The 18,475-nt window shown below is 44.3% G+C and overlaps 1 protein-coding gene across 2 annotated transcripts in view; it reads right to left on the bottom strand.

Moving 5' to 3' along the window:
* The window catches only part of CRHR2 (corticotropin releasing hormone receptor 2), a 202,206-nt gene that overhangs the window by 168,215 nt on the left and 15,516 nt on the right, over positions 1 to 18,475 (bottom strand). For both annotated transcript variants that reach the window (XM_081834465.1, XM_081834467.1), the window contains one exon: positions 6,212 to 6,305. In XM_081834465.1, the coding sequence (XP_081690591.1) occupies positions 6,212 to 6,305 (94 nt within the window). Of the gene's footprint in view, positions 1 to 6,211; positions 6,306 to 18,475 lie in introns of those variants that run through there.

The raw sequence follows: 18,475 nt of genomic DNA, 5'->3' as shown, positions 1-18,475 counted from the left end.
GAACGGAAGCCGAATGGTGGAAGGGCACTGGTGGTGGGAGGCCTCATCAGATGTCAAAGAGATAAACAACCACCTGACATTTAGAAGACATCTGAAGGCAGCCCTGTTTAGGGAAGCTTTTAATGTGTGACATTTTAATGTATTTTTAATCTTTGTTGGAAGCCACCCAGAGTGGCTGTGGAAAACCAGCCAGATGGGCAGAGTACAAATAATAAATTATTATTATTATTATTATTATTATTATTATTATTATTATTAGGGAAAGTGTGCCTTGGTTTAAGAATGGCTTTGGTTTAAGAACGGACTTCCAGAATGGATTAAGTTCATAAGCTGAGGTACCACTGTACAGGCATCTAGTTTAACCTCCTCCTCAGTGCAAAAATCCAGAGTTAGAACAGTGGTACCTTGGGTTACATACACTTCAGGTTACATACGCTTCAGGTTGCAGACTCTGCTAACCCAGAAATAGTACCTCCGGTTAAGAACTTTGCTTCAGGATGAGAACAGAAATCGTGCTCTGGCGGCAGCAGCAGCAGCAGGAGGCCCCATTAGCTAAAGTAGTGCTTCAGGTTAAGAACAGTTTCAGGTTAAGAACGGACCTCTGGAATGAATTAAGTACTTAACCCGAGGTACCACTGTATATCCTCAACGGATCACTGGTCAGCCTCTGCTTAAAGACCTCCTCCATTCCTCCAAGTAGCTAGTTGCATTGTCAAACTGCCCTTCTCATCAAGAATTTCCCCCAATGTTCAACTGAAATCTGCCCTCCTGTAACTAGGGATGGATGAATCTGTCCTTTTTTTGTTCTCTCCGTTTCTCATTTTTCCGCTCTTAAAATACATTACTGCGGCAATCTGCAATTTCCCTTAAAAGCAAACAAACAAGCCACAAAATCTCCAAAGTACAGTCATACCTCGGGATAAATGTGCTCCAAGTTAAGTATTTTCGGGTTGCCCTCTGCGGTGACCCAGAAGTAACGGAGCACATTACTTCTAGGTTTCGCCCTGTGCGCATGTGCAGACGGTCAAAATGATGTCGCGCGCATGCACGGAAGCGGCGAAACGCAATCCGTGCACGCGTAGAAACGTGGACGCGAGTTGCGTTCGCTTCAGGATGAGAATGGGGCTCCGGAACGGATCCCGTTCACATCCCAAGGTACCACTGTAATGTTTCAGTGGCCTGCTGTGAATGTCTCCTAATAAACACAAATTTCGTATTCAGTTTCGGGAAATAGAAACATTTTTTGCCAACCATTTCCCCTAATGCAGTGCATCTTTGAAAGTTATGCTCAGCATTACATGCATTTTACACGCATACGTTGTGCACAATACATGCATTTTTGTGCACACTGCTCGGCTGGGGAACTGCATTGCAAAATTCAGAAAAAGCATGAATTTTGAAGGCTGGCTGCATTTGAGTCCACATATTCAAGTGGTGGCCAAACTTAGCCGTCCAGCTGTTTTGGGACTACAACTCCCATCATCCCTAGCTAATGGGACCAGTGCTCAGGGATGATGGGAATTGTAGTCCCAAAACAGCTGGAGGGCCGAGTTTGGCCACCACTGGCATATTGCTTTGGAAAGTGCGAATTTGCCATGTTTGCCTTTAAATGCAAACTAATTCAGCCATTTGCCTTCTACCAGCATACAGTAGCAGGAGGGATTTTTTTTTTAAAAAAATCCATCAGTTGAGAACTAAACTATTTGCCAGGACTGAATGCCAACACACTTGGGAAGTTCCAATTTCATGGGCAGGGAAGCGTAACAGATTTGTTTGTTGCAAACTACATTGCAGTTTTATTGTGGTGTTCAAATCTTATTTAAGAAGACCACAAATCTGAAGCTGGGGTGAAGAGAATGAAGAAAGAAGAGCGCTTAATTTGGAAGAGAAAGCCAAATGACAACAACAAACCACTCCGCGATGAATAGTCTTTTCATCTGGCTTGTCTGGAAGGAAAATGGAGTTGCATTTAATGAAATTAACTGATAAGAAATAAGCTGTAGCTTTGGAGCATTTAACCAACGGGATGAATAACTGTAAAGGAGGAACTCAGGAAATCAGCAATCAACTGCAGTGTTGGCGGGTGCAGACAGGGACCAGCCCACAGAAATGGCACTTTTGTTCAGACCCAGAAGTCAGATGAATCGGCAGATGAATTTTTTTGGGAAACTGGTGATCAAAGGACAGTGCGCTCCTGGGGGCAGAAGGCCAACTTAGGGGGCACGGGCAGGCCGTCTTTAATGCCTTGCATTGGGATAAAAAAAGGTATACAAGAAAACCTGCAGAGGGGGCATAGAAGAGACCTGAGAGCCTCGGACATTAGAACACCAGAATGATGGACAGGATGTAATGGTTAGAAAGGACTGACATAACCCGAAACCAGGAAGAAGGGACGTTGGATTAAATTAGAAGAGAATTTCTTTTTATATATTTTCTTTATTTTTATTTGGAATTAGTGTGATACTAATGAAATATCAGAATATGTTGGAAAGGAATTAATTGGCTTTAGTAGAAAGGTTTGAAGGAGCTATGCATAAATATGGTCTAAATTTTGAAATTTTATGGTTTTTAAGGTAAGATAAGGTTAAAGAAATCAACGGTAAATTGAATAACAGAATATAGTAAAAGTTGGAAAGGATATGTTGAGTTAACGGAAAGAAAAAAAAGAGACAGATTGTTAAGACAAATTATTTAAATAAAATTTGTGAAGTATGGGAAGAATTTGCTGAAATAATGAATTAAGATAGAATACAAAAAGGGAGGTGTGAGGAGGTCCAAGAAATAAGTAAACGAAAGGATGTAATTTGGATTTGTACTTTTCTTTGTTACCTATGTTTTTTATTCTTTTTTCTGTTGCTTTTTTGTTTTGTTGTTGTATTTTTGTATTTTCTTGTATTTTTTTGAAATTTTGAATAAATATCATTTAAAAAAAAAAAAGGTAAAGGGACCCCTGACCATTAGGTCAAGTCGCAGACGACTGGTGTTGCGGTGCTCATCTCGCTTTATTGGCCGAGGAAGCCGGCGTACTGCTTCCGGGTCATGTGGCCAGCATGACTAAGCCACTTCTGGTGAACCAGAGCAGCGCATGGAAACGCTGTTGACCTTCCCACTGGAGCGGTACCTATTTATCTACTTGCGCTTTGACGTGCTTTCGAACTGCTAGGTTGGCAGGAGCAGGGACCGAGCAACGGGAGCTCACCCCATTGCGGCGATTCAAACCACCGACCTTCTGATCGGCAAGCCCTAGGCTCTGTGGATTAACCCTGCATTGGGATAACAGGGGTCAATTACCTACTGAAACCCCTTTTCGTACACGGAGTGAGCAGCCCTTAAGCTGTCAGATCTTGGTTTGAGAGCAGACTTGTTGCAATCACACACAGAGATGCTCGTAGGTGGGGAAATGGCAAAGTTGTTTCCTGCAGGAAATCTATAACTTGGATAGAAAAGTATTTAGTTCTAGTCTAGCTAACAAGTCTGGAGAACAACAAGGCAGCCTTGCTTGCTCCCTTGATCTCTTAATAATAGCGATACAGTCAAACCTCAGAACTCAAATGGCTCCGCTCTCAAACATTTCAGTTCCCAAATGCAAAAACCTAGAAGTGGTTTTCAAACGTTTCGGAAGCCGAACCGTCTTCCGGAACGGATTACGTTTGAAAACCGAGGTTTCACTATAATATTATGTAATGTATTACATGTTATGTAATGATGTTAATGATAATGATGATGAAGATGAGAAGAAAAGAATAATTGTATACCACCCTTCATTTATAGATCTCAGGGCAGTTCACACCATAATATTACAATAAAAGAACCACAAAACACATAGTAAAAATAAAAATATAATAAAATAAAAAACAAGAACAACAACAAACCAGTAAACCCCACCCCAAACACATTTTAAAAAGGTAATCTTTCAAAGTCCTAGTTGTAGAGAAACATTGTAGAGAAAACATTTTCGCCTGATGCCAAAAGGTGTATAATGTATAATGAAGGTGCCAGCCAGGGAGAATATACACATGCCGGGAGCTGTTGGGATACTGCCAGGGAGATAAAGCCCATCATGGCCCCCATGTCGCCTCCGGACGATCCATCAATCTCCCGTAGATACAGTATCAGCAATTAGCGACACGAGCTCCAGAAAATAGCTTGCCACATTCCAGAGCTGATGCACGCTCTATCAGCAGAATTCGCACAGCGAAAGATGCACGCAGGAGAGCATTATTTAGAAGTTTATTCAGCGTTGGTCAGAACAAAGGAAAAAAACATGACTGCCTGCTTGCCTGTTCAGGCACAGAGAGAAAACGAAAACAAAGACACAACAGAAACATCCTGTGAAGAGGAAATATGCAGACTGTGACTCACAAAGCCTGCTCCCTTTTAAGGTGGAACGGAAATATCCTAACAGGAGCCACCACAGAAAAGGCCCTTTCTGGCGTTACCACCCTCCGGATTTCTCACACAAAGGGGCCTCAGATGATGAGTGCAGGGTCCTGGTTTGTTCATATGGAGAGAGGCGGTCCTTGAGGTATTGCGGTCCTGAGCTGTTTAAAGTTTTGTAGGTCAAAGCCAGCACTTTGAATTGGGCCCAGAAACTAAATGGCAGTCAGTTAAAGATGATCTCTCAGCTTGAGGTCTGAGAGGAAAGTGTGAGAAGGAGGGAGTTGTAAACAGAAATGTAGGGAAATAGATAAATGATATAAACATTATAGTGGAATGTATTAAAAAGGATATAAAACAAAACTGTGTGATAATACCATGACAACAGAAAAAGCATAACAAGAAAGATTGGAAGCTTTTTTTGCAAAAAAAAAAAAAAATATTTGATAGATATAATGTTGTATAAATCTTTGATCTTCTTTCTTCTTTTTTCTTTCTATCATTTTTTTGTCTTTGTTTCAAAAAACTTCTTTCCCCCCATTTTTTTGTATTTAAATCTGAAATACTTACCTTCGTTGTATGATTGTATCGTATTTTAAATCAATAAAGATTTAATAAAAAAAGAAAAGAAAGAAGAATTCTAGGGAATTTAAGATTGGAAAATGAGAGAGAAACCAAGGTTGACAGATTTGCCCATCCCTAAAAGTGACATGCACTTTCTGCTTTGACGGGACACACATAATATGGGTCCCCTTCCTCCAAGAGAAATATTCCCCTTTACGGTCATGCAAGGTGGCTTCTGAAGGTGTTCCCAGACTATTTTCAGGCACCACCAAATTCAGAGTTTGTGCAATTAGAGCTGATTTGCAGCTTCTGTGCCACAAACCCTGGGTGGATCGAGACGGGGGGGGGGACCCTATAAATAAGTCAGAAATTAGATTGTTTTAACAAAAGAAAAAAATCTCTATTGAAAATCGTGTTTTAAAATTTCTTGCTCTCTGGCACCCCCTGGTGTTGCATGATTATAGTGCATTCAAATCGCTGTTTCTTTACTAATGTAGCTGAGTCCTCTGTCCTTGCCCACAAACTGGTCTTTATGAGATAAGCAAACTGGCATAAAAGCCACTGGGAATGGGCTGGCGCTTGCTGGATGCAACATCGTATAACCTCCCCAGAAACAAATCAGAACGATTGCTCAGCAGCTAGCCAACGTCATTGAACCTCCCTGCAAACTTTGCACAAACATATAGGGATCAAATATTCAATAAAACAGGTCATCTGGAAGTAGGGGAAGGAGAAGAAATTTTATTCAGTGCACATTTAAATCCAAATCTATCAAATTTGCCCTTTACAAAAGAATGTGAGAACTAGCACGGGAAAGCGAAAACAGAATATAAAAATGCATTATATTGGGAAAGATTGATTGCAAAAATGCTTACATTAGTCAAGGCTGCATATAAAATGTGTTTACTAGGAGAATTTTAGCCCTACAATGCTTATAAATTTGCATGAGTTGCTTAAAAGAAAAAGGAAATCAGATTGCTGCAAAATGTGGACAGCTGGATTTATGATTGGTTAAATGAGAAACTGAGAGAATCGAAATGGAGTCTACAGACAAGGGCAAGAAGGCAACAGCCCTAACCCATTGCATGTCTCTATCACTTGATATTTAGAGGTAATATGGCTCTGAATATGCAGGTTCCATTTCACTATCATGGCCAAAAAATCCCACAACCAACTGAAATACCTCTCTGCCACAAATTTCCATTTTTTAAGTTGTCTAAGCCAGTGGGCATCCCTTACTAATTAGACACTATCTCAAGGTCATTATTACCTGTCAAATTGTGATGGGAGGACCATTCTTCACAGTATCTCTCCAGCAGAGCGGAGAAGGGCAGGCTTGCGGAAGAATCACAGTGCAGAATCAGCTGAGAGGAAGGAAAGAGACAAGAAGATGTGTTAGTAGGGAAACTGAAGGGAGGAAGAAGAGAAAACACAGGATTTGTTAGGGGAAGAAGTGTTGTAGAATCAGAGATTAGAGCTGGGGCAGACTGGAGATAATCTAAATCAAACCAATGGGTGTCTGGTGGTTGGGCGGTGGCCCCCCTCCCAATTAATAATAATCCCCAGATCCCCAGCTTTCATTTTTAAAAGATTGTAAGTTTCTAGCCCTTCTAGAAATGGAAATATGACACAAAATGTACTGGTACTATTACATTTCCCCAATAAATTAGCCTTTCAGTGTCTTACTCTGGGGAGAAAGTTAGGTGGACACTCATTGCCCAACCTGTCTTCCAAGGAGCTCAAGGTCATAACTCTCCTTCTCCCCATTTCATCCTCACAACAACCCTGTGAGGTAGGTTAGGTTGAGAGTGAGTGAGTGAGCAGCCCAAGGTCACCCAGGGAACTTTGTGGCTGAGTACAGGTAGGTGTACCTAGGTAGATTTTACTTTCTTGGGCTCCATGATCACTGCAGATGGTGACAGCAGTCACAAAATTAAAAGACACCTGCTTCTTGGGAGAAAAGCAATTTCAAACCTAGACAGCATCTTTAAAAGTAGAGACATCACCTTGCCAACAAAGGTCCGTATAGTTAAAGCTATGGTTTTCCCAGTAGTGATGTATGGAAGTTAGAGCTGGACCATAAAGAAGGCTGATTGCCAAAGAATGGATGCTTTTGAATTCTGGTGCTGGAGGAGACTCTTGGGAGTCCCATGGACTGCAAGAAGATCAAACCTCTCCATTCTGAAGGAAATCAGCCCTGAGTGCTCACTGGAAGGACAGATCCTGAAGCTGAGGCTCCAATACTTTGGCCACCTCATGAGAAGAGAAGACTCCCTGGAAAAGACCCTGATGTTGGGAAAGATGGAGGGCACAAGGAGAAGGGGACGACAGAGGACGAGATGGTGGGACAGTGTTCTTGAAGCTACCAGCATGAGTTTGACCAAACTGCGGGAGGAGGCGGAAGACAGGAGTGCCTGGCGTGCTCTGGTCCATGGGGTCACGAAGAGTCGGACACGACTAAACGACTAAACAACAAAAACAGGTAGGTGGCACTCATCCTTCTTCTGATAGGAAATGTTCTGAAGGAGGGAGGAGACCAAAAATAGGGGGTCAGGGAGGGTCAATTTGAGGGTTTGAGAAATGTCCCTAATTTCACCTGAGGCATGTTAGAGGGTATGTTACATGTCTTTCTACACTTTCCAAATCATTCTCCCATCACTTCCTAACTAGGGTTGCCATATTTTGAGGAACAAGAAAGAGGACACATTTGCTGACTTCATACTTCTTCTTTGGAGATCCCTTGTAGCCAAGTAAGGTTGTCTTCCATAAACACGGTTTTAACAATGAGTCCTTAAGTGACTATGGAGGCCAATTCTGGATCCACACGTCCTTCCACAGTGGGGACATTGGTTTCCGGGCGGGAGTTGATCGCGGTGAAGGTTTGACAAGCGTGCCTTCCTCTTAGCACGTTTCTCCCTTGCATCCTGAGTTTGAGCATCTTCGAAGCCCAAGACACCTTTGGCAAAGGCTGTTCTCCAACTGGAGCGCTCGCAAGCAGGCCAGTGTCTCCCATTTGTTGGTGTTAATACTACATTTTTTTAAAGATCTGCCTTGAGAGAGTCTTTGAACCTCTTTTGTTGACCGCAGGCATTATGCTTTCCATTTTTAAGTTCGGAATACAGTTGTTGCTTTGGAGGACAGTAATCAGGCATCCACACAACATGGCCAGTACACACACACACACACACACACACACTCCCTGCTGCCAGCTAAGCCCAAGAAAAAGGCATAGGGATTTGGCTCCAGGCTGTGGAGCTACCACAGCCCAGGACCAGTTAAAGGATCCACCATCCCGGCGCTGGTTTGAGAGTGAGCTGGGGGAGCACTGTTGCTGGCTCAGCTGGGGAGCGTCCCAGGCACACGCCTGCCCAAACAAAGAACAAAACAAAACAACAACCCCCCACTCATTTCTTGAAAATTGTAAACGTCCGCCTGAGTGGAGATGTTGGACCTTGAAAGGAGGACAGGCCCGGGAAACCCCAGACATATGGCAATTCTACCTAACCACAAAGTGGGCTTTAAGAAAACAAGGTGGATTTGTGGCACTTGGGTGGGAGAATGCTTTTGTAGGCCTACATTTCCAGTACGCATCTGAATCCCTCCTGCAAATCACCAACAGTCTGTGTTCCTCGTTGCAGAATGCAACAGTCTGTGTTCCTCGTTGCAGAATGCATAGCTGGCTGTCATTCACCAGAGGCTAGACACTGTGAATGCCAACGCTGCTGCTCTTCTGCAATTTCATATTTAGTTTTTCATCAGCGACATCTGGCACATGCTTGAAACCTTCTGGGCTTAGTCTCCAAACAATGAAGGATTCCTTCATGCATGAGTCAGTGGGCAATTTAAGGCGTTCACCCGATGCACAAGGTGGAGGAACAGCGACTAATTTTGTTTCTCGCGAAGTGCTCTGAATTATGGTCCACCGAAAGCTCTCGTTGGAGCTAGCCTTGGGAACAATTCAAGGCACCGTCCAGCTCTGCCTCTAAAATTATACATCTGAGATGAAAAGAGATCAATTGCTATGTTGCAGGGCAATTACGGGACGATCAGACGCTCCCTCATATGAAATTACACGATGCTGCCAACAGAAATTTGGGGCAGACAAAAAAAAAAAAGCACTTATTCACATAATGCCAGATGAAAGGATGGAATTTGATGCCGCCAGAAATGGCCGCTGGCTTAGGACCAAAGCAGACAAGATGATGGACAACTGAGGTCCCTCTTTCTCTAATTAAGTGTTTGTGCATGCTATATCCAATTTGCATGTTTAATTGGGGTTTTAAGCCCTAATGAAATATATAGTTGTGGCAGAGGAGTGGAAGGGAGGAGAAAGAGATGCACATAAAGAACCTGCATGTCTCCATCTGTGCATTTAAATCACTATGATACCATTTTAACAGCCCTGATCTCCCCTAAAGGATTCTGGGAATTGTGGTTTGTTAAGGGTGCTGACAGACCTCAATTCCATTCCCCAAACTATACTTCCCAGAGTCCCCTGGGAAATGTGTGGGGAGTGTTGTTTTGTTTTTGTGAGGGGTGTTGTTGTTTTGTTTTGGTGTTATTGTGTTATGCATTTAGTTCTTTTATATACTGTAAATGGCTCTGTGATGAAGGGGAGTATCTAAATTTAATAAATGATGATGATGATGATGATGATGATGATGATGATAATAATAATAATAATAATAATAATAATAATAATAATAGCCATGGCTTCCTCCAAAGAATTCTGGAAGCTGCAGTTTGTCAAGGATGCTGAGCGTTGTTTTAAGAGGACCCCATTCCCCTCAGAGACAGGGCACAATTTAGTGGGGGGTCAGGGCCAGACTTGGGTGGGGAGCATCGTGCATGTGACATCATGTGCACACGACGGGGGCCCTTAATGTTGGGCACAACTTGGCACTGCTGCTCAGAGAACTGCCATTCCCAGAATTCCCTGCAAAGAAGGCTTGGTTGTTAAGCCACTCAGAATTGTAGCTCTGTGAGGGAAAATGGGGCGGGCTGTGTGTCTGCAAACAGCTCTCAGCACCCTAAACAGACTGCAGCTCCCAGAATCCTTTGAGGGAAGCCATGGCTGCTAGCAAGGCTGCTCTTACTCCTTAATAACTGTTGATATATATTATCGCTGTGCTGTGTATTTTGGGTCTATTGAGCACAATAAAGCTGTGTGTGTGTGTGTGAGAGAGAGAGAGAGAGAGAGAGAGAGATTAAAGTGGCATAACAGTGCTCTAAATGTGTGGTGTGGACATGGCCCTTGTCAACCACCTCGGGTGCCATGACAGCAAATGGGTGTGGGAATGTTCAGGGTGGGAGGAGAGGATATACTGTTTATTAACATCCTTCCTAACCTGCGCTAGCAAGTTCCTTTACTTAGTAGTTATATTCCCCTTCTAACATACACAGCAGATAGCTGGTTGCAGGCTAGTGTGAGCCTCTCACTATTATACAATTCAGTCTGTCTCAGATTGAATTGTACGTTCCTGGTAAGTTCCCTTGAATCCCTCTTAAAAGAATAAAGATGCCACAATCTTATTCAAAGTCAATAAAATACGTTTACTCACATCAGTTCACAGTTACACATTTGTAACTAAGGCAGACTTACTTACAAATATGTACAGTACATGTGGATCTACCCCATATGAGGGAATAATCCCAGTGCTTCTGCTGGCTGAGAGCTAGCAGAGCAGTCCTAGCTAAAAGCTGGTCAAACAAAGAAGGAAGTGAAAAAGAGAAGGTGTGGCAGCATGCCTTGTTCTTTTGTTACCTGGACAGGTAAGGTCACGCCCACCTCTAGTCACATGCAAAAGGAAGGAGGCTCCAGCCAGGAGGAAAACAGGAAGTTTTCAACTGGCTGGACCAAACATTCCCCTGCATGTCCACTCTAGGAAAACAAGGAATGTTGTACTTGACTGCTCTCAGTGGATTACATTCCACATTTGTGTGTGGATACATATGTTTTGTACCAGCAAAAGATAGTGCAAGAAATTAAGGTGTCACTAAGAATGCATGGAATTTTGGGTGTAAAGGATGGAATGTTACAAACAACATGATTGACAATACATAATGTTTGCTCAGGCAAGCATGGCTCGTAAGTAGATTTTGTTGAACGTTCGGTGGATTTTGGAATGGCTGCCAGAATGATTTGGACCAGAGCAGTCCTAGCTAAAAACTGGTCAAACAAAGAAGGAAGTGAAAAAGAGAGGGTGTGGCAGCATGCCTTGTCCTTTTGTTACCTGGACAGGTAAGGTCACGCCTTCTACCACATGCAAAAGGAAGGATGCTCCAGCCAGGAGAAATAGGATGTTTCGATTGGCTGGTCCAAACATTCCCTCGCATGTCTTCTCTAGCATTACAAGGAATGTTGTACTTGACTGCCTCTCATGGGTCACATCCCAGAGTGGGTGCATAAATGTAATAAATAGGGGAATGCAGCCCTCAAAGTGAAAAGGGTTATCTACCCCTGACTTGACTTGAATCGTAAACAACTTTTTAGAGTTCCAGGCAAAGCGTCCATTCCCACCCCCTGCCTTGTAAATGGAGATTTCAGAGTCTGAATCTCAGTTCCTTAATCTTTCACTTCTCAATGAGCTGTTACAAAAATGAGGTATCTTGCCAGCGGGGTGAGGGGAGTACGAACTCTATGCAACACTTCTATTTGTGATATCAAAAGCCGCTTTGGATAATCCTTTGAGGTATTTACGGTGGTAGAGAGGCAAATGAGATGTCAGATTAAAGCACAGGCTTGCAGAAAGCGATGCTTTTTGCCACTTCGCCCTCAAAAGGCAGGGAGACTGGGACACAAATATAGGCTGAGTTTTTAAAATAATCCATAGCTAGTTGCTATGATCAGCTGCGAGAAGTTTGCCTTCGCAATATTAGAAATTAGGCTTCAGTGGTGTTGCGGAATATTCACAAGCATCTCAACTGCTCGGCAGCTTGAAAGAGGAACCATATTGCTACTCAAGAACCAGTGCAAGTGAGTACAATTGGTGGAAAGGGGTGAAGCAGGGAAGGGAACAGGCAGGACTGTTGAAGCGTCACTAAACTGTCAGCAGTGAATACTATGGCAGCTGAAAAAGAAGGAAATTTGAGTCACTGAGGCCTCCTTTATTGGCTCTGCCAGGACCAAATGCCCTTTGGATCCTCCTCTCTCTCTGCATGTTGACAAACATAGAAATACAACATCCCATAACTTCCTCCACTGGGATCTGTTAAACATGGCTGCACCAGAGGCCTTGGCGAGACCAGCACGTCCCTCTCCATCAAACTGGCCACTTGCATCCTCCTCCTTGCACCACAACCGCCGAACAACCTTCTGCAATAGCCACCCCGCCTGGGCGTTATGAAACCTTGTGGAAAAGTTGGGACCTGAAGTTGCTTGTTTTCCTCCTCCCTCCCCATTCCTTTTTCCTTTTGTATCACAGAAGGCGGGATACTTCTTTCCTTATCTTTGAGGGGGTTCTACTTCTCTGTAACATCTGAGTCTGGGACAGGCCGTAAATGATCTTTACCCTTTTCTGGTGGTGGATGAGGACCAGGAAGCTGAGCTTGAACCCTGGGAAGACAGAGACACAGGGGGTTGGTAGCCAGCGTGTTGCAGTTTCTGGATGAGGCCGTACTCCCTTCAAAAGAACAGATTTGAAGGTTCTGTCTTAGTTGCTGGAGGCTCAAGTACACACAGTGGCTAGGAATGACATTCACCAGCTTCGGCTGGTATGCCAGCTTCAGCTGTTCTTGGACAGGGGTAGCCTGGGCACAGCGATTAATGAAGTGGCAAACTCAAGACTCAATGACTGCATTGTGCACTATGTAAGGCAACCATTGGTTCTTTCCCAGAAGCTCCAGATGGTGCAAAATGTTGCAACTAAACTGCTGATGGGGACAGACAGTTCCCAGCACATAGCTCCAGTGATCAAAAGGCTGCACTAGCTGCCCATATGCTACCAGATCAGGTTCAAACTTCTTGTATGAATTTACAAGGCGCTAACAATTTCATAGAATCATAGAGTTGGTAGGGACCCGAGGGTCATCTAGTCCAACCCCCTGCAATGCAGGAAAACTCAGCTAAAGTATCCATGACAGATGGCCATCCAACCTCTGCTTAAAAACCTCTAAGGAAGGAAAGTCCACCACATTCCGAGGGAGTCCGTTCCACAGCTGAGCAGCTCTTACTGTCCGAAAGTTTTTTCCAAATGTTAAGTTGGTATATCCTTTCTTGCAACTTGAAGCCATTGGTTTGAGTCCTACCCTCCAGAGCAGGAGAAAACTAGCTTGCTCCATCTTCCATGCAACAGTGTCACGGCGATCAAAGTCCCAGCTGAGGACGTCGGGACCAGGGGCAAGATGGCGGGGTGGGAGCAGAAATGAGACTCCAGGAGCCAAGAGTCCAAGGGTCAGAGAGCTGGAAGTCAAGAAGTCAAGGGTCCGAGGGTCAGGAAGCAAGGAGTCACGAAGTCAAGGGTCTGAGGATCAAGAAGCAGGGAGTCAAGAAGCCAAGGTCCGAGGATCAGGAAGCAAGAAGCCAAACGCAGCAAAGCAGGAAGCGTGCTGCTGTGGCAAAGAGCCAAAGGGAAATGCTGCCCTTATATCCCTTCCCAGCTCTTGCCACCTGGTGCTGTGAGTTACCAATAGGCCTCACCTGTGTGGCTGTGCCTTGCCTCTTCAGAACAAACTTAGGAAGGCCCCAACCCTGTGAAGTCCTACTGGTCATAGAATCATAGAATCATAGAATCATAGAGTTGGAAGAGACCACAAGGGCCATCGAGTCCAACCCCCTGCCAAGCAGGAAACACCATCAGAGCACTCCTGACATATGGTTGTCAAGCCTCTGCTTAAAGACCTCCAAAGAAGGAGACTCCACCACACTCCTTGGCAGCAAATTCCACTGTCAAACAGCTCTTACTGTCAGGAAGTTCTTCCTAATGTTTAGGTGGAATCTTCTTTCTTGTAGTTTGGAACCATTGCTCTGTGTCCGCTTCTCTGGAGTAGCAGAAAACAACCTTTCTCCCTCCTCTGTGTGACATCCTTTTATATATTTGAACATGGCTATCATATCACCCCTTAACCTCCTCTTCTCCAGGCTAAACATGCCCAGCTCCCTTAGCCGTTCTTCATAAGGCATCGTTTCCAGGCCTTTGACCATTTTGGTTGCCCTCCTCTGGACACGTTCCAGTTTGTCAGTGTCCTTCTTGAACTGTGGTGCCCAGAACTGGACACAGTACTCCAGGTGAGGTCTGACCAGAGCAGAATACAGTGGCACTATTACTTCCCTTGATCTAGATGCTATACTCCTATTGATGCAGCCCAGAATTGCATTGGCTTTTTTAGCTGCCGCGTCACACTGTTGGCTCATGTCAAGTTTGTGGTCAACCAAGACTCCTAGATCCTTTTCACATGTACTGCTCTCAAGCCAGGTGTCACCCATCTTGTATTTGTGCCTCTCATTTTTTTTGCCCAAGTGCAATACTTTACATTTCTCCCTATTAAAATTCATCTTGTTTGTTTTGGCCCAGTTCTCTAATCTGTCAAGGTCATTTTGAAGTGTGATCCTGTCCTCTGGGGTGTTAGCCACCCCTCCCAGTTTGGTCACAGGGCCTGGCTCCTGCACTCCTGACAAACAGCCCTTAAGATATTTGAAGATGGCTATCATGTCTCCTCTCAGTCTCCTCTTTTCCAGGCTCAACATCCCAGCTCCTTCAACCATTCCTCACAAGGCTTGGTTTCCAGACCCTGGATCATCTTGGTTGCCCTCCTCTGCTCATGTTCCAGCTTGTCAACATTCCTCTTAAATTGTGGTGCCCAGAATTGTACACAGTATTCCAAGTGTGGTCTGACCAAGGCAGAATAGAGTGGTACTATTACTGTCCTTGATCTGGACACTGTGTTGAATTTGGGTCCATGATACCTCAAGGACCATCTGATCCCTTTTAGCCATGCTTGGTCACTGAAAAAAAGTCAATGCAATTCTGGGCTGCATCAATAGGAGTATAGCATCTAGATCAAGGGAAGTAATAGTGCCACTGTATTCTGCTCTGGTCAGACCTCACCTGGAGTACTGTGTCCAGTTCTGGGCACCACAGTTCAAGAAGGACACTGACAAACTGGAACGTGTCCAGAGGAGGGCAACCAAAATGGTCAAAGGCCTGGAAACGATGCCTTATGAGGAACGGCTAAGGGAGCTGGGCATGTTTAGCCTGGAGAAGAGGAGGTTAAGGGGTGATATGATAGCCATGTTCAAATATATAAAAGGATGTCACATAGAGGAGGGAGAAAGGTTGTTTTCTGCTGCTCCAGAGAAGCGGACACGGAGCAATGGATCCAAACTACAAGAAAGAAGATTCTACCTAAACATTAGGAAGAACTTCCTGACAGTAAGAGCTGTTTGACAGTGGAATTTGCTGCCAAGGAGTGTGGTGGAGTCTCCTTCTTTGGAGGTCTTTAAGCAGAGGCTTGACAACCATATGTCAGGAGTGCTCTGATGGTGTTTCCTGCTTGGCAGGGGGTTGGACTCGATGGCCCTTGTGGTCTCTTCCAACTCTATGATTCTAACTTTTCAAAGGGGACACTGTCTGAGGTCCTCCTTGGCTCGGATGCACGACACAAATGCACCAGGATCTGTATGTTCAGTATTGTGGGTCGTTTTGTGGAACTTGTTTTCCAGTTGAGGTCAAATGAAGTCAGACAGATCCCCCTCCCTGTAGAACTTTCAAGACCTACTGAAGACTTTTAAAAATGTTCCCGTTGACTTTTAAATGGAATCCCTACAGTTTCAACTCATTTTTACTCTTACTGTACTGAGTCTCTCATACACTGCTTCAGGACGACTGTGATCAAGCTGTGTACAAAATGTTGAAATAAATAATAAAGAAATCTGCATTTTTTTAAAAAATAAGAATAATCAAGAATAATCTTTAGATCAGTGGTGTGTGGTCCGTGGACTAGGGGGATTAGGTTAGTCCCCTAAATGTTCCTGGTAAATTGGAGTATTCAAGTATCAAAAACTTGGTGCCTCTTTTCCAAAGCTGGGAATCGTCTGCCTGGCTTACGGAGGGAGGTGCGAAGCTCGTGTGCACAAAATTGCCCCCACCCAATTGCCCCTGCAAGCTGGCACCTTGGCCTAGACTCTTCCCCTATGAAAAAATTCACTGCTGTAGATGTATATTTTAATACCATTTAAATGCGAGTTTTCCCTGAAAACAGTGCTTAAATGCATTTCAGACTACAGTGGTACCTTGGTTTACAACCATAATCCATTCCGGAGGTCCATTCGTGAACCAAAACAGGTTGTAACCCAAGGCACACTTTCACCAATGGGGCCTCCAAAAATTTTTTTGTTCGTAATAATAATAATAAAAGGGTTGTAATCCAAAAAAAGGGACATGCACTTCCGGGTTTGACATGTTTGAAACCCAAAATGTATGCAAACCAGATTGTCTGCAAACCAAGGTTCTACTGTACAGTGGTACCTCGGGTTAAGTACTTAATTCATTCCGGAGGTCCATTCTTAACCTGAAACTGTTCTTAACCTAAAGCACCACTTTAGCTAATGGGGCCTCCAGCTGCCGCTCCGCCACCGGAGCACGATTTCTGTTCTTATCCTGAAGCAAAGTTTTTAACCTGAAGCACTATTTCTGGGTTAACGGAGTCTGTAACCTGAAGCGTATGTAACCCGAGGTACCACTGTATGCCTAAAACTTCCAAGAATTGCATTGCAAAATTCAGAGCAGTGCAAAATCTGTGCCAGATGGTTCACTTGTGACCTGTGCATTAATCCGATCGCAACGTTTCAAAATGGAATTGGCAGCAATCGATATCTCCAAGCAGCCCCACCCTCTGCCTGTTGGATTTATTCCCAAAAGTCTTTTTACACTAGGAAGGGAGGGAAAAAAGCAAACAGTCCTTCTGCCACTGCTGGCTTCTGAAGCAACTCTGGCCACTGCTCGTCGCTGAACTGTTGAGCTGCATTTAAAAATTGCTGCAAACCAGCCGTGGCACACCCTGTTTTACACGATCAATGAAATGAGGAGAGAGAGAGAGAGATGCTGTTCTTCAAAACGCCCGGTTTAAATTACATCCCTACCATGCAGCTGTTCACTTCACGAGGCTGCTCTGGAGAGCACGGAGACTGCTCAGCTTTCACAGCGAGAAGAGGAAGGGAAAGGTTGAATGTCAGGCTTGCTCGAGGGCTTGGCTCAGGCTCCTGCAGAGTGCGAGAGGGCCTTTTCCTTACGCACGCAGAAAGCACTACCGTTCTCTCGCTAGGAGCCAAGCTACACCAACAAACAAGGGTTTCCATGTTTCACTGTTCTTCCGAAATCTGTCGTGAGAGAGGCAGAAGGTCGCTTCGCACCAGGAGCTGAAGATAGAGACAGGCATGGGATGCAAACCATTCTCCACTCCCTCCTAGGAGTCTTTTGCCCTTGGCCCAGAGACTGGTGGGGTCTTCTCCCATTTCATGCAAGGTCAAAGTTCAGGCATCGGAAGCTACTCTCTTACTACTGCTTCTGCCTTTTGCAAATCTCAGATCTGAAGTGACAACAGATTCCCCACCCTCTCGCTCTCTCAAGCTCTCTGGGCTTGCAAAATCATTCATTGTCTATTATTTACAGCATTTATACCAGTGGGGTCCGATCCATTCTGGCAATCAGGGCACAACCCTTTTGAGTGGAATGTCAAGAAATTGTTTTCACCTCCTCTCACACAAAAAGCCCTCAAAGTCCTCCACATCCTCCACTTGAATTTCAAGAGGATCCAGGAGACATTTCTGGCCAATCGGCTCTCTGGACCACTCAACCAAAATACTTTTGATTCGAAAGTATTGCTGGGGCCAGGAGGTCCCGCTCATCTGTCCCAAGGAAGAAAAAAGGCATGTGATTCTTAGCCCTGGTTGTGCAGTTTTTCTTTTGTCGCCGTGGCAATCTAGCCATAGCATAAAACACTATAGTAGACTCAGGAGATAGATTGTTCTGAGGACCTGTTCTGAGCATGCTCAGAGCTGGTTTCCTTGAAGGCCACACCTACACAACAGCAAAGCTTAGGTCCCAGTTTTCCTGGCTGGCCTTGCTGCTTGGTTGTAGTTGTTTTTTAACTCCTGTCACTATTTATGTGAGGGTGCACCACTGGACACACCGTGAGTCCCTTGTTTATAAAATAAATGAATGTTGTTGTTGTTGTTGTTGTTGTTGTTGTTTTAAACTTATACTATTTTGCTGGAAGCTGCCCAGCTAGATGGGTGGGATATAAATATGTTGTTGTTGTTGTTATTCAATGCCTGTGAGAATTTAATTATTGACTTGGCATTCCACCGCAGGGACAGCTCTGCTGGGTCCTTTTACAACACTAGGTGTGCACTCGGACAAGCTTCATCTGGTTTTAATTTATACTACAAAAACCCAAGAGTCATGGCATTTGCTTCCTAGGGATACCTGAAAGGGACAGTTATGGATGTTTAAATAACTTGGAGCACCTGAGGCTGGGAAGTTGCTGCAGCCAACTAGGCCTGGACCTAATCAGAGCCTCCATCCAAGCCACTCTG

Source organism: Podarcis erhardii (genome assembly GCF_964252035.2).
Source record: "Podarcis erhardii genome assembly, chromosome: 12".
In the NCBI taxonomy this organism is placed as follows: Eukaryota; Metazoa; Chordata; class Lepidosauria; order Squamata; family Lacertidae; genus Podarcis; species Podarcis erhardii.
The sequence above is the reverse complement of the archived record's forward strand: the minus strand, read 5'-3'. Positions and strand labels throughout refer to the sequence as shown.